The sequence below is a fragment of the Rhinopithecus roxellana genome, chromosome 3, assembly GCF_007565055.1.
Source record: "Rhinopithecus roxellana isolate Shanxi Qingling chromosome 3, ASM756505v1, whole genome shotgun sequence".
Classification (NCBI taxonomy): domain Eukaryota; kingdom Metazoa; phylum Chordata; class Mammalia; order Primates; family Cercopithecidae; genus Rhinopithecus; species Rhinopithecus roxellana.
Genome location: NC_044551.1, coordinates 165,961,859 through 165,978,073, shown reverse-complemented (window position 1 = coordinate 165,978,073; position 16,215 = coordinate 165,961,859). Strand labels below are relative to the sequence as shown.

At 53.1% G+C, this 16,215-nt stretch overlaps 1 protein-coding gene across 3 annotated transcripts in view; it reads right to left on the bottom strand.

Annotated features, from left to right (window-relative positions):
* Positions 1–1,877: 1,877 nt before the first annotated feature.
* The window catches only part of RUFY1 (RUN and FYVE domain containing 1), a 65,548-nt gene continuing 51,210 nt past the window's right edge, over positions 1,878–16,215 (bottom strand). Inside the window, exons 13-19 of one of the 3 annotated variants that reach the window (XR_004056236.1) lie at positions 15,631–15,750; positions 13,690–13,819; positions 10,265–10,359; positions 6,243–6,291; positions 4,508–4,585; positions 3,721–3,897; positions 1,878–2,520 (exon numbers count right to left, since the gene is read on the bottom strand). Coding sequence is in view for 1 of the 3 variants with exons in the window: in XM_030926691.1 (XP_030782551.1) it covers positions 2,377–2,520; positions 4,508–4,585; positions 6,243–6,291; positions 10,265–10,359; positions 13,690–13,819; positions 15,631–15,750 (616 nt within the window). In the remaining 2 variants the exon portion in view is untranslated. Of the gene's footprint in view, positions 2,521–3,720; positions 3,898–4,507; positions 4,586–6,242; positions 6,292–10,264; positions 10,360–12,637; positions 12,857–13,689; positions 13,820–15,630; positions 15,751–16,215 lie in introns of those variants that run through there. The other 2 variants (XM_030926691.1, XR_004056237.1) reach the window with 2 other exon arrangements.

Sequence of the window (16,215 nt, the reverse complement as noted above, 5' to 3'; positions counted from 1 at the left end):
CCTGGTTACTGCCCTTGAGATCTTGTGTTAGTAGTTTGGTACTGAGGCCCAGTATTGAGAAGGATTGAGGGTTCCTTCTCTGGGTCCTGAGTTAACTGTGGTACATTTAGGGATAAAGCTTGCCCTGTTAGAGAAGGGGCTAGAACTAGGAACTTGGAGTAAGGTTAAACTAAATCCAGAGCCATACGGTTAGTCTAGGCCAGGGGCGGTGCTGACGCCTGTAATTTCAACACTTTGGGAGGCTGAGGTGGGCGGATCACCTGAGGTCAGGAGTTCGAGACCAGCCTGGCCAACATGGGGAAACCCTGTCTATACTAAAAAATACAAAAATTAGCTGGGCGTGTTGGTACACACCTGCAATACTAGCTACTGAGGCAGGGGAGAATTGCTTGAACCGGGGAGGCAGAGGTTGCAGTGAGCCAAGATCACGTCATCGTACTCTAGTCTGGGCGATGAGAGAAATTCCTGTTTCAAAAAGAAGTCTACACGCATTATGGTTCTTTGGAATCTTGTGCTCCATAGCTTGTTTGCAGTGACTTAATTAACCTCCTGACCTTGTCAATTGGAATCTGCATTTTAAACAAAATCCTGACCACCTCTACCTCAGTTGACTTAGGAAGTGCTGCCTTAGAACATCTGTCCTTCGCTTCTCAGGCTGGGTAAAGGTGGTATGGTACCAAACCAGGGACTGGAGATGCCAAAGTTAGGGCTTAGAATGTGTTTGAATTTGTGAGTAGGGAAGTTATCTTCACCAAATATTGCCAACTTTGAAAATGGATGTGATAAATGTCACAAACACAAGTGTCAGGCACAGAGGTGGGAACCTCCTGCATGTTTTTATACTGAGCTGCCAGAACTGACTTGAAGTAGGGGAGGGATGGATTACTCTGCTTTTGTGTGTGCAGATGAAAGCTAAGACTCAAGTGAACCGACTTGCCTAAGGCTGCCGAGCAAGTTAGGGGTCCACACTGGGTGTGTTGAAAAGGCACAGATGTCATATATGCCAGTTAGGGGTAGTTTGAGAGGCAGTTTTTTCCTCAAAGTTGGGCCCTGTATGAGATGGCAGCTGCTACGGTGAGGTGAGGGAAGGGGGGGAGGGCTGCCACTGTGCTTCCCTAATAGGGTTGGAAACCTGCTAGGACATGGTTTTGGAGCAGGGCAGACCTCGTCTTGAAGTCTGGCCGCACAGTCCTAAGCTGTATAGGATGCTGGGTGAATTGAGCCTTGCCGAAGCTCCCACCTTTTCCATCTTGAGAGCGGTTTGAGGGAGGGAGCGGCAGAGGAGGAAACTCAGTCGAGGGTGCCATGCAAGCATCTACCAGGGCTGACCAGGTCGGGGAGCCCAGAGGAGGGGTGGGATCCTGAGGCCTGGATTTGGTGAGGGTAGGGAGCCTGTGGGAAGGGAAGGTAGGGTCCTGGACAAGGTGTATGTATAGAAGGTGAAGGATGAGGCCTGGAAGACTGACACTTGCCTGTCTGGACTTGACCGGAAGAGAGCCCCAGGCCATTGGCTGTTTGGGGGTGGGGGCCTCCAAGGGAGGGACTGGAAGCCAGTCTTAGCACTGCATTTGAAATGTAAAAAATGACTGTCTGCCAAGTGCCTTTCCACAGGTGTCTCCATCTGTAACCTATCAAACTCCCAATTATGTATGTGAACTACTCTTGCACTTTGGTGACAGGCTTGGGGTCACTTCCTCTGCCTGTTGGTGGCAGGCTGCCCCTGCAAACTGCCCTTAGGCTCACCAGGCACAGCCCTGCAGGCTCTGGGGCAGCACCGACAGCCTCCTGCTCACACTGGGCTCGGGCACGAGGGGTGCTGAGGCCTCCTCCGGTACAGTACGGTGGGCTCTTTGGAAGTTGACACGAGCTTCTGCATGTACCAAAGTGAAAAATAAATGATTTTATTGCTGGACCAACGATAGGTAGTCACAAGGGCATGAAATGGTGATTTCTTGACTGAAGCAGAGAAGGCACACTGACAGACCCCATGTTTGTTAAACGCTGTACACAAGTCAGGTTTTTAGAAGGGAGGTGGGAGAGGGAAACCACTCACTAGCAGAACTGAACTGCTGTAAAACAGGTTAAATTCTTTGAAAAGTGAAAAATGATAGTAGCAAAATCACGAAGTTGTATCTGAACCAGAGCCGTGATATAACCAAGTAAGATGGACGTTTCCATCCAGAGGAGTTAATTCGGAACGAATCACGGCCAGGTGAGAGCAGCTGGTTCTGGCACGCTGTCCTCTGGAGTGCCAGAGGCCGGGCGAGAAATTGGATTCTTTCCTTCGATTTCTTGGGAAAGAACACATTTCCCAAGCACCTGGAGACCCACAGGGTTTGGCGCTGTCCGCGAGGCTGTGCTCCCGAGGACGGACGCTCAGGAGGCCGTGGAGGAGCAGCGCTGCAGGAGCAGGGTGTGGCAGCCGTCACACACTCGCACCGGCTTGGGGTAGGAGGGCAGGGCCAGCTCGTTGCTGGAGCAGGTGTTGCAGAAGATGTGGCCACAGTTCCGGCAGTGGTGCTAGAGGACGGGAAGAAGGCAGTCACAGGACACCCAGGGAAAAGCCATCCGCACACCCTCCCTGCTTCCTAACCCAGAAGCACATCGTTTGTTAGGAATGGGTTTTTTTTTTTTCTTCTCGAGACGGAGTCTCGCTTTGTCGCCCAGGCTGGAGTGCAGTGGCACGATCTGGGCTCACTGCAAGCTCTGCCTCCGGGTTCACGCCATTCTCCTGCCTCGGCCTCCCGAGTAGCTGGGACTACAGGTGCCCGCCACCACGCCTGGCTAATTCTTGTATTTTTAGTAGAGACGGGGTTTCACCGTGTTAGCCAGGATGGTCTCCATCTCCTGACCTCGTGATCCGCCTGTCTCAGCCTCCCAAAGTGCTGGGATTACAGGCATGAGCCACCGCGCCCGGCCTGGAATGGGTTCTTACGTTTCTGTGGAGTGGTGAGGGCTGTGTGCAAATAGGTTTTTTTATTTTTTATTTTATTTGAGACAGAGTCTCACTCTGTCGCCCAGGCTAGAGTGCAGTGGCACGATCTGGGCTCACTGCAAGCCCCACCTCCCGGGTTCACACCATTCTTCTGCCTCAGCCTCCCGAGTAGCTGGGACTACAGGTGCCCGCCATCATGCCCGGTGCCTTTTGTATTTTTAGTAGAGACGGGGTTTCACAGTGTTAGCCAGGATGGTCTCGATTTCCTGACCTTGTGATCCGCCCACCTTGGCCTCCCAAAGTGCTGGGATTACAGGCGTGAGCCACTGCGCCCGGCTTTTTTTTTTTGAGTCTGTTGCCCAGGCTGGGGTGCAGTGGCATAATCTTGGCTCACTGCAACCTCTGCCTCGGGTTCAAGCGATTCTCCTGCCTCAGCCTCTCAAGTAGCTGGGATTACAAGCGTCCACCACCATGCCCAATTAGTTTTTGTATTTTTTTTAGTAGAGATGGGGTTTCACCATCTTGGCCATACTGGTCTTGAACTCCTGACCTCGTGATCCACCCGCCTCGGTCTCCCACCGTGCTGGGATTACAGGCGTGAGCCACCGTGCCCAGCCTAAGGGTCTTAAGACAAAAAGTTTACTTTTGCTGTACTTCATCATTAAGCCAGCCAGCTACGGGAAGAGTCTGGTTTGTTCTCTTTGCTGCATTCCAGGGGGTGGGAGTGGGTCTTCCCCTTTCTAAACAGGTTCCCTAGGTGCCTGATAAGACACGGAGATGAGCACCTGTGCAGCCTCTGCTTCTGTGGTTCCACAGATGGGAACAGCCAGGCCTTGTAGACACACGTGATCTCAGGCAGCCTCAGGCCGTGGTTTCTAGCTCTGAGCTCACTGCAAGGCACTGCCTGAAACTCGGGGTGGGGCGTCGGGGGTGGCTGTGGCTTCCTCTTTTCCAGAGCTAGGCTGTTGATGGGAACAGACAGAACATGGTGGTGGCAGTGTTTCCTTTAGCTCCCAGTTTTGCTTATATCTAACTCTTCCCCTACCCAGCTGGTCTTGGTGAGACTATTAATAAGGCCCTGTCAACCCTAGACCCCAGGGTGAGCCTAGGGCCTTGTTTCCAGAACCTAGAAGACGGGGACAAGCACCCTGCCTAGATCACCGGTGATTTTTGGTGACCTCCTGCCCTGTAGGTTCCCCATAGATTCTGTTTTTGCCTAAGTTGGGCCAGATTTTGGTCCTGCCGCACACAGAGAATTTTCAATGACAATCCCCTAGAGCAGCTTGGCACAAGGAGCCCTATCTCCCCAAAAATCATTGTCAATTACTGAAAGGATGTGCTGGAGACCAGGGGCCTCTGACTGGCCAAGGCTTCCCAGAAAGAGGGTGCCAGGATGGAAAGCCATCTGCAGAGGCAAGCAGGGGAGGCGGGGCTGCCCATCTGCCAGCCAGTGAGCACAGTCAGGTCAGTGGGCCTGGTCTGATGCAGGCTTTCTGGAACCAGAGAAAGGGGAATCTCAGCGGGCAATGACCCAGGGCACTGGGAGGGTGGGTGGAGCCCCCACACACATACCTTTCTCCGGGAAATGGAGAACTCCTTCTCACACTGCCTACAGTGCGTCGCTTCGTCATCTTTCAGCCAGGCGTGGCCCTGAGGAGGAAAGGACATTCTAGAATCTACTTTCTGTCTAAGCCCCTGATGAGTGCGTAGCTGTGTTCCGGCTGCATCCATTGTCCCTCACAGCACCTGTTTCCTAGTGAGGCACTGTTTCTTCTCCATCAGATGTGGCCTCACAGGACTGTCATCAACGGGCCCTTTCCCGGTCTGGCTGCAGCCAGGATTCCTGCGTCCTAGCTCCACGCTCCACCTGGCTCTGCAGGCTGCCCTGGGGCCTCAAGGCAGTCTCCAGCATCCGCTCACTCAGGCACAACCCCACTTTCCATCAGTTCCCTTTGGCTGAAGTAAGCAGAGCGAGCTTCTGGTGCCTGCAACCCTAGACCCTGCCTGAGACACTGGTCGAAGGGACTAGCTGAACTGGCAGGCGTGGCGGAAGGGCCAAATCTGAGTGAGACTGGAACACTTGCTGACGCTGATCGCTGTGGAGACAGAAGGTGATGGACAGCGGGCACTGCATCCCACAGGCCTGAGGAAGCGCTTCTCCTTGCGGGCCAAAGCCCTGATTCTTGAACAGCCCTGGGGAGCAGATGGACTCCATTCCACAGGGGAGGCGGCTGAGGCTTTGAAAGGTGGCTCTTGGGAGGGCTTTCTCAGGGAGAGGCAGCACCTGTGATTTATTCAGGCTTAGGGACTGGGGTGTTCCAGGAGTCAAAGGCATGAGGTACTTTTCTGGCCTGTTAGCATCTGCTGGATGTGATTTTCTTGCTGACAAACAGATCCTCATAGGCTGAGCTAGAGTCACACACCCTTAGGGCTGCCAGTGTGTGCCCAGGACGTTCATCCTGACATCAAAGAGCTCTGGCGGCTCTAGAGTCCTGTTTTACGATTTTTATCCTCCCTGATACTGTGAAACTGATATTACCTAGCAGTCCAGGCTGCTGTTAATTGCTGCCCCTAACCTGACACTTGGAAGTTAGATGCCCAGAGACATTAGGGTCCCTGCTCTGCACCGCGTGGGAGAGTGTGGAAAGGGACTGCTTTTGCATCGCTGCCACAGCACAGCTGAGGCCGATGGCTGGATGCTCCTGCAGGCAAAGCCATCTTGTAGGCCAGGCTGCCGTGCCCCTGAATGTCTGCCTCCTCTCCCACGCTCTCCACCCTGCAGCTCAGCCTGGCACCTGCACCTGCACCAGGGCACCTGCAAGCTCCTGCTCTTCAGTGGAATGTGTTATTCTGCCCTCCCCACAAGGGTGTGGAAACCTGGCCCAACTCAGGGCTTGGCTTGAGTGGTCCTTAGCAATGGCACAGGGCACTGCAGTGGGGCTGGCTGGCCTCTGGCCCTTCACTTCAACAGAAGGGCCTGTTTTTCACTGTTTAAAGATACCCGCGGGTCTCTCCTCTCTGCCACCTGCTTCCCCCTTTAGGAAGACCCATCAGGCCTATTTTCAAAGCACAGCTGATGGCAGAACTGGAGTCAGAAGACCTAGGTTCAGCTTTGGCCCTGCCACCTGTCAGCATCCCTCAGCTGAGGGACACGTTTCTGAGCAGCATCTGGCTTCTCTAAATACGTCATCACCACCACTGCCTCGACCACACACTTTCACCTGACTGTTGGGATACTTAAACGTACGAGCACACAGGCCATCAGCACAAGCTGATGGCGAAGAAGTGGTTCTTAGCAAGCCAGTACCTTCAGTGCCTGGTTCACTTCTTTTATATCTTCCATCTTCAGCTTGGACCTAAGGAAGAAAAGGCCATTAGACAGCAGTGAGAGAGAGAGAGGTGCTGACTCCCTAACACAGCTGGCTCTCATGACTAGCTTTGTGAAGATACCGGACTTGTGAGGAGACCCAGAACATGGGTTGTTAAAATGCCTTCTGCCTCTGTACAATCCCAGAGTCGCCTCATCACACTGGCTCCCGTCTGCTGGGGGCTGAGGCTGAGCCTGGGATTGCATCTGGCACAAGAACACACGGCTTAGCCTGCAGGGGCTCAAAACGACTTCGAGGGAGGCTGAGGCGAGAGGATGGCCTGAGGCCAGAAGTCCAAGACCTGGCCCTGTTCTGCGCTAGTCTCTACCGCTCTCCCCAGCAGGAACCTGAGTCTGCAGGCTTCTCCCTGGCCTCCAATCTGCTGCCTGCTGTCTGGAACGGGCAGGCTCAGAGGGCAGAGCCATTTGTTCTTGTTCCATTCTTGTTAGTGTCAGAACAATTCCTTTGTTTATGTAAGAGACAGGACTGAACACGGATTAAATTGGCAGAACTAAACCATATAAAATGAGGCAGTTTGTGTGATGTGGGGAAACAGTGTGATCTTTTTTTTTTTTTTTTTTTTTTTTTTGAGACAGGGTCTTGCTATATTGCTCAGGCTGGAGTGCAGTGATGCAATCATGGCTCACTGCAGCCTTGACCTCCTGGGCTCAAGTGATTCTCCCAAGTAGCTGGGACTACAGGTGCGAGCCATCATGCCTGGCTAATTTTTGTATTTTTTTTGTAGAGGTGGGGTTTTGCCATGTTGCCCAGGCTGGTCTTGAACTCCTGACCTCAAGTGATCTGCCTGCCTTAGCCTCCCAAAGTGCTGGGATTATAGGCCTGAGCGTTTCTTTTTCTTTTTCTTTTTTTTTTGAGATGGAGTCTTGCTGAGTCGCCCAGGCTGCAGTGCAGTGGTGTGATCTCGGCTCACTGCAACCTCTGCTTCCTGGGTTCAAGTGATTCTCCTACCTCAGCTTCCCAAGTAAATGGGATGACAGGCGCCTGACACCATGCCCAACTTATTTTCTTGTACTTTTACTACAGACGGGGTTTCACCATATTGGCCTGGCTGGTCTTGAACTCCTGATCTCAAGCGATCCACCTGCCTCGGCCTCCCAAAGTGCTGGGATTATAGGCGTGAGCCCCCACGCCAGCCTGGTCTGAGCCTTTCTTAAAAACTGAGCTCAGTCTGAACTATCATCAGATTAGACTAATCAAAGTGAGAAAATGGCAGGTCTCTGGGAAACACAGGCTAGACTTAGAAAACAGCATCAGGGCATTTAGAAAAATCCCTGTGGCTTTTGCTAAAGATTGGGAGGCAGCTCCTTCCCTTCCTGGTCCGGCTGCAGAAACAGGAAATAGGCCAGCAGATTGACAGGATCAGAAGAGGCTGCCCAGATGGACAGACCTTGGGAAGCCAGGTCAAGATGGCAAACTGAACATACAAGAACTCTGGGAAACACAATTTAGGAAGAATCCAGATGTTCCCAAGATAATGAAACTGGAAAACTGTTCCTGTAGCTAATGTAGGGTCTGCGAAGAGGCTTTGCCATCTCTGTCATCCGGCATAGGCTTGCAAGAGGAAGAAGGGAAGAGGAGAGAGAGCACAAAAGCAACTCCTCAGGTAGCCCCGTCTGGGTTTGCATACACCTGATGCTGTCACACGCACAGCACTTGCTGGGAGTGGTGGCGGCCAGGCAGCTCACACTGGAATTCGGAAGCTAGGGTAGCCGGTAATGCCAGGCAGCCACAAAGTGCAACAATACATTTTTTTTTTTGTTTTTGAGACAGAGTTTCACTCTTGTTGGCCAGGCTGGAGCGCAATGGTGCGATCTCGGCTCCCTGCAACCTCTGCCTCCCAGGTTCAAGTGATTCTCCTGCCTCAGCCTCCTGAGTAGCTGGGATTACAGGCACATTCCAGCACGCCTGGCTAATTTTATATTTTTAGTAGAGACGGGGCTTCTCCACGTTGGTCAGGCTGGTCTCGAACTCCCAACCTCAGGTGATACGCCCACCTCAGCCTCCCAAAATGCTGGGATTACAGGCATGAGCCACCACACCCGGCCACAAAGATACATTTTAAAGATCAGAGACCATCCACAGTTTCGAGGTCTATGGTCCACTAGGAGGGGACCTGTGACACTGCCTTGCCATCCATCCAATGTAAAGAGGAAAACACTGGCTGCAAACCCCAAAAGCCAGCTCCATGCCAGCCTCTGTTCCATGTCTGCTTCTGGTGAGTGCTCTTGGGATGCCCTCACAGCTGGCCTGTGCTCTTGAGCATAGGGATAGACACTGGGCCTTGCGTCGCTCAAGGAGCTCCCTGGGGGTTGGGGAGGAACAGGGGCCAGAGCATGGCAAGTTGACAGGCCAGACGAGAGCAGCACAGGGCACTCAGCTGAGTGGGTGGCAGGCAGGGCGGAGGGTGGGAGGGGAGGGAGTAGCAGCCATGGGCTGATGTAGAAAGGTAAGGGGCACAGGAGAGATGGCGAGTGGCCAACACCTGCATTTGGGAGTGGGCAGACCGCATTCCCACCACAGACATCAGATTCCTTGACCAGCTATTTTTTTTTTTTTTTGAGATGGATCCTCACTTTTGTCGCCCAGACTGGAGTGCAGTGGCACAATCGCGGCTTACTGCAACTTCTGCCCCCTGGGTTCAAGTGATTCTATTGTCTTGGCCTCCCGAGTAGCTGGGATTACAGGCGCCTGCCACCATGCCTGGGTAATATTTGTATTTTTAGTAGAGACGGGGTTTCACCATGTTGGCCAGGCTGGCGTCGAACTCCTGACCTCAGGTGATCTGCCCACTTTGGTCTCCCAAAGTGCTGGGATTACAGGCATGAGCCACCACACCCGGCCTATTTTCTTAATAGTACTAGACTCTACACATTTCCAGACTGCAAGAAAAATTCTAAGGCTGCACACATCTATACACTAGTGTGTTTCAAGCTGATTCTCATTTTGATCTCCATGTGTGGACCTTTTCTGGTCAAATATATGCAGTGCTGGACCTGAGCCCAGGAGAGCCCCATCTCCTTGGTCATGGTGCTTGCATCAGGCATGGGTACTCGGGAGCAGAGTCAACCTTGGGTGATTTTGGGAGCTATGCAGAAAGAAGAGGGACTTTGTTCCTCTGACAGATGGCCTTGCTGAGTGCTGTTTTGCCCCTGAAGGGTCCAGACCCACCTGTGAGGTAGACAGGATAGCAGAGGTAGGAAACAGAGACCGATTCCTGATGGCTTCTTTTGCTTAAGCCACTTTGAGTTGGATTTCTGTTACTTGCAACCAAGAGTCCTGACTCGAGAAGAAAAGGCTACCCACTGTGTTGAAAATGCAAAATCATCACACAAATGGACAAGTTCCACAATCCGAAGTGTGATCCACCCCAAGGCCCAGGTGTCCACAGCAACGTGTCCAGACTGGGACACCAAGGAGGGGAGCTGTCAAGTCAGAGGAGAGCAGAACTACCAGGATCTGCACCCATCAGCATCTGTAGCAGACAGACAGACTCTGGCGGATGCGGTGGCCAGTTCCCCGAAAGGAAGGGGGCTGTGCTGTGCAAGGCCGGTGAGCGCACCTCTATCGTGCCAGGCTTCCATTCTCAAACCTGCCACGCTCCCTCTGGCCTGACTGTAGACTGACCAAGCAATCCTCTCATTGCCCATCTGTTCCCTAAGGCCCTGGATATGAAGCTAAGGAATAAGAGTGTCCTGGTCACTAGGAATGAGTGTGCTTGATGAATTAACTAAGAGCTGACTGACATCCCCAGGGGGTTAGCAGGAATCAGTGCTTGGTCCCTCTGAGGCCTGGCTTCCTGAGACCTCATCTGTGAACAGTAGACTGGGCTCCTAAATGGCACCCCCTCCTTTCGTCAAAAGGAAGTAGGTTTGGGGCCTGAGGGGTGTGGGGGGTAGACTGGTATGCCTGCAGAGGCAGATGAGGGGAGTGGGGTTCTTACTGGCTGAGGTGCAGGCCCATTTCCTGGAGCGCTTGTTCCTGCTCCTCGCAGATCTTCTGCAGCTCTGCCTTCTCGTCCTGAAGCTCCCGCAACTCCTAAAATGAACAAACCAACCAGACGCTGGACAGAGGATTCACGGGCCTTTTTAAAAATTTTATTATTTTTTTGAGACAGAGTCTCGCTCTCTCGCCAGGCTGGAGTGCAGTGGCACCATCTTGGCTCACTGTAACCTCTGCCTCCTGGGTTCAAGTGATTCTGCTGCCTCAGCCTCCCAAGTAGCTGGAACTACAGGTGCACACCACCATGCCCTGCTAATTTTTGTATTTTTAGTAGAGCTAGGGTTTCACCATGTTAGCCAGGATAGCCTTGAACTCCTGACCTTGTGATCTACCTGCCTTGGCCTCCCAAAGTGCTGGGATTACAGGTGTGAGCCACTGCACCGGCCGGTTTTTTTTTTTTTTTTTTTTTTTAAAGATTTAGCAACCAGAGCAACAAGCAGATCAGAATGTTTTTCAAGAGCAAAAGGCAGCCGGGCACAGTGGCTCATGCCTGTACTTCCAGCACTTTGGGAGGCCGAGGCGGGTGGATTACCTGAGGTCAGGAGTTTGAGGCCAACCTGGCCAACATGGTGCAAACCTGTCTCCACTAAAAATACAGAAATTAGCTGGGTGTGGTGGGCACCTGTAATCCCAGCTACTTGGGAGACTGAGGCAGAAGAATTGCTTGAACCTGGGAGGCGGAGGTTGTGGTGAGCCGAGATCGTGCTACTATACTCCAGCCTGGGCGACAGAGTGAGACTCCAGCTCAAAAAAAAAAAGCAAAATGCAGTCCTGTATTAATGTCATTCAAGATTATTTCTTGCTAGCTTACTCTCGACACTGGGCAGCTCGAAGGCAGGCACTCTACGAGGGCTCTGCAGCTGGGGACAGAGACATGGGACAGGATAGTTACATTCATCAGCCACATTAAAAACAGTTACCCTCGGCCGGGCACAGGGGCTCACACCTGTAATCCCAGCACTGGGAGGCTGAGGTGGGCGGATCACCTGAGGTCAGGCAGTCAAAATCAGCCTGGCCAACATGGCGAAACCCCTCCTTTAGTAAAAATACAAAACTTAGCAGGGCATGGTGGCACATGCCTGTAATCCCAGCTAGTCGGGAGGCTGAGGCAGGAGAATCGCTTGAACTGGGGAGGCGGAGGTTGCAGTGAGCTGAGATCGCTCCACTGCACTCCAACCTGGGCAACAGAGTCTGTCTCAAAAAAAAAAAGTTACCCTCATAGGACAAATGAGGCTTTGCCTATTTGAGCTTCTTTTTAAAATATAAACTTTTTACAAAACAGATTGCTGCCAGGCGCGGTGGCTCAAGCCTGTAATCCCAGCACTTTGGGAGGCCGAGACGGGCAGATCACGAGGTCAGGAGATCGAGACCATCCTGGCTAACATGGTGAAACCCCGTCTCTACTAAAAAATACAAAAAACTAGCCGGGCAAGGTGGCGGACGCCTGTAGTCCCAGCTACTCGGGAGGCTGAGGCAGGAGAATGGCGTGAACCCGGGAGGCAGAGCTTGCAGTGAGCTGAGGTCCGGCCACTACACTCCAGCCCGGGCGACAGAGCGAGACTCCGTCTAAAAAAAAAAAAAAACAAAAAAACCAAAAAAAAAACCAGATTGCTATCTCAAAAAATCTATAGAAGAACTGTGCACAAAAATCACACTTTGCATCAGCAAAGACTAGTTTGAAAGGTGGTTTCCTGTTCAACTCTGAAAAAGCTGTTTTGGAAAGCGCTGGTCAAGGATGATGAAGGCAGTGACTTGGGACCTCATTTCATGGCTAGACAACCCGGAGGCTGGCTGGACCACGAGGAGCCCTGCACGGAGCAGACTTCCCAGGGGACAACGGCACTGACACCTGCGGCCAGTGCACCTTGAGCCAGTCTGGTAAGGCCAGGATGGAGACCCAGAAAGTAACTGGGGACCACGGGGAACAGCGGTGGTGCTGAGGCCCGAGTGGCGGGGTAGCTCCCCGCACACCCCGTGCCGCAGCTTCTGCTTCTGTGTACATGCTTGCAAGGCACGCTGTGGCTTAACTGGGGATACTAGACATTGTTTTGTTCCTATTGTTGGGGCGGGCTGTCATTGTGTCATTCGAATCTTTTGACCAAAGCATTTTGAAGCAGAATAAAGGAGGTATGCCCCGTGACGAGGCAGAACTTTCTACAAGTCCTCTTCTGCCCTGCACTTCCTCCCTTCCACTCTCCAAGCCTGACCTGGCTCGTGAGGAAGCTCTCCCTTCCCCAACAACTCCAGGCACTTTCCGACGGAAATCAACAGCGCCTTTCCTGACTCCCTCGGATCGTGCAGTGGTGTCCATTACCGTGTTCAACGCCACAAAATCCAGGTCCAGAAGCCACCCCAGCCCTGAAGGCCCCTCCTGGGAAGCTGCCGAGGGAAGCCCGCTTTGGGCTCAGCTGCGCTGCGGTGCTCGGTAGTGCAGGGGCCTGAGAAGAGGGCACACCATCCCCACATGGGAGGAGCCCCTCACAGCGCCCCAGGCTGCAGTCAGCCCGTCCAGGACTGCAGAGCCTCTTCCTCTCTGGGAAAAGTCAATGATTTTACATTAGGGCGAATGTTCCACACGGCCTCGGAATTTCCTGGGAGGTCTAGTTCCACAGCCAGACAGCGAAGGCCTGCCGGACCCCACTTCTCTCGCCCTCTGAAGCACACTGCATCCAGGCCATGCCTCCAAGTAAGAGGGGCCTCCGGGGACTGAGGTGATGGGGAAGTGGAGGGCTGGGGTCAGTCTGCTTCCCAGGGTCAGACTGGGCCCAGTCTGCACCCTGGGCACAGTGGCTGAGGTAACGACTACCATGTGGTGGGAGATGTTGACTGGTTCCTCCCAGCTTCCTCTCCTGCAAGCCTACCACCCACTCTCCACACAAGAACCAATGACCGTCCGCAAACGAAATGGATCCTGTCCCTCCACCAGCTTCCCACTGTGCTCAAAACAAAACCCACGTTCCTTCCGCTGGCTCCCAGGGCCCATGAAGGGCTTCCTGATGCCTGCCGCCGAGGCCTCCCCTTTGCTCCTCACACTCCTGGCTGCTCCTGCAGCCTCTGCCCAAGCGGTGCTTTGTAGGGCCTAACTCACTGGAGCCTCTGCTCACCGGTCACTCCCTCCCCAGGCCCCTGCATACGGGTGAGGACACTGTTCTGCTTTATTCTCTTCATGGCACTCGCCTTTATCTGAGCTGGCCAGCAGGCTTAGTGATTTATGATTTGTCTTTGCTCCTAAAACAGGAGCCCCCTAACAGCCTCCCCACACCCTGGAGCCGCCTGGCCCCCACACAAAGGGTGCGGGGAGAAGAGCCTGCCAGGGGCTTCTGGAGGCTGCCAGAGGCTCTCCTGCCCCAGGATGGCCCACCTCACCTTTTTCAATCCTTCCACTTGTTGTAGCTCCGTCCTGAGTAGAGAGGAAGTGTCTCTTTCGTGCTGTAATTCGCGCTGAAGAGCCTGTCTGTGCTCTTTTTCTGATTTCAGTTCTTTCTCTAGACTTGAGCTGTTTCCATAAAACGAACTTGAGTTAGTCTCGTGGGAGATCTTCATGGAGGACCGACAACCCTACTCACTGCCCAGGAAACGGGGAGCTCTCTGAATTGCCACTTGAGCACTGAAACCCTTCGGCAAGGCTTTCCTCTCCCCCAGGGTCACCTGCCCTTCCACAGGAAAGAGCAGGAACCAGGGGGAGAAAAGCCTGCAGGGCCATACTCGACTCTTATGCAGGAGAGAAGGGAGAGCTCTGGAACACTTAGGACCACAGAGGCAGAATGCGCCCCTGACACGGAGACCTGAGGAAAGGAAGTTCAAAATTCCTTCTTTTCTTTTTCTGAGACAGGGTCTAGCTCTGTCACCCCAGCTGGAGCGCAGTGGCGCAACCTCAGCTCACTGCAGCCTCAACCTCCTGGGCTCGAGTGATCCTCCCACCTCAGCTTCCCGAGGTGCAGAGATTACAGGCATGAGCCACAGCACTGGCCAATTCAATCTGCTTTCTTTTTGTTTTTTTGAGATGGAGTCTTGCTCTGTCGCCCAGGCTGGAGTACAGTGGTGTGATCTCGGCTCACTGCAATCTCTGCCTCCCAGGTTCAAGCGATTCTCCTGCCTCAGTCTCCCGAGTAGCTGGGATTATAGGCATGTGCCACCACGCCCAGCTAATTTTTTGTATTTCTACTAGAGATGGCATTTCACCATGTTGGCCAGGCTGGTCTTGAACTCCTGACCTCGTGATCTCCCTGCCCCGGCCTCCCAGATGCTGGGAATACAGGCATGAGCCACCGTGCCCAGCCTCATTCTGCTTTCTATAACCTGCGGCCAGACTCACGATAGAGAACCCTGGAGGGAGAAGAGGCCAGGAGTGAGCCCCGGCCTGAACCTGACTCCTCCCTTCTGCCAGCTGAGTGGCCCTGGGGGCACTGCTGGACCCCCTGGAGTCTGCTCTCTCTCTGTAGGAATAAAGATGTCTCTTCTCTCTCTTCTCTCAACATCAGGCTTTTAATCTGGCATATATACTATCTCAAAAAATCTATAGGCCAGGCACGGTGGCTCACACTTGTAATCCCAGCACTTCGGGAGGCCAAGACGGGTGGATCACTTGAGGCCAGAAGATTGAGACCAGTCTGGCCAACATGGCAAAACCCTGTCTCTAGTAAAAATACAAAAATTAGGCCAGGCGCAGTGGCTCACGCCTGTAATCCCAACACTCTGGGAGGCTGAGGTGGGCGGATCATGAGGTCAGGAGATCGAGACCATCCTGGCTAACATGGTGAAACCCCATCTCTATTAAAAATACAAAAAAATAGCCGGGCGTGGTGGCGGGTGCCTGTCGTCCCAGCTACTCAGGGGGCTGAGACAGGAGAATAGCGTGAACCCGGGAGGCGGAGCTTGCAGTGAGCTGAGATCCGGCCACTGCACTCCAGACTGGGTGACAGAGCGAGACTCCGTTTCAAAAAAAAATAAATAAATAAATGAAAAGTAAAAAATCTGTAGACGAACTGTGCACAAAATTATACGCAGCTTGCATCAGCAAAGGGTAGGTGAAAGGTGGCTTTCTGCTCAACACTGACACACGGTTGTTTCTTTTTAGAAAGGGTGGTTAAGGGCAATAAAGGCTGTGACCTGGGACCACGGTCTGAGCGTGGCCAGACCTTCTGGGGGTGAGCTGGACCACGTGAGTCGTCCTGCGGGGAGGGAGCTCCCTAGGGATAACATACGAACCCTGCAGGGGTGAGTGCTGAAGCAGGACACTACTTGCCCCCAGTTCTTCCCAGTCCCTCCTGAGCCACACCCAGCCCAGGCTCCCTGCAGGGCCCCTACCATTGCTCATGGAGCTGGGAGAGCTGCCGCTGCAGGGCGCTGATCCTCCCGCCCAGCTCCTGCTGTAGCTTGTGGCTCCGCTCCTCGGCCCCCTGCCTCGCCTGCTCCGAGTGCTGCAACCTGGATGCGACACCAGCAAGAGCACAAATGAAGCAAATCTTTGTAAGGAAAGGATGACTTTTGCTGGCTGAAATTCTTTCTTAAAATTAACATACAGTAAAATTAGCTCTTGAGTTTTAACACGTGGAGAGTCAGCTCCACCACACTCAGGATACAGGACAGTCCCACCACTCCCAAAACTCCCCAGTGCTGCCATCCGGAGCCACACGATCTCCCCACCTCAGCCCCTGGCAACCACTCATCTGTTCTGCAACAATATGGCTTTGGCTTTTTGAGAATGTAATCTAAATGTGATTATACATTATATAACCTTGAGACTGGCTTTTTCTCAGAATAATGTCGTTGAGATCAATCCAAGTTTCCGTGTATGTCAGTGGTTCATTCCTTTTGTTTCCTCTCTGAACATTCTCAAAGGGCAGTGGTTCATTCCTTTGTATGGCTGAGCTGTATTTCACTGCACAGATG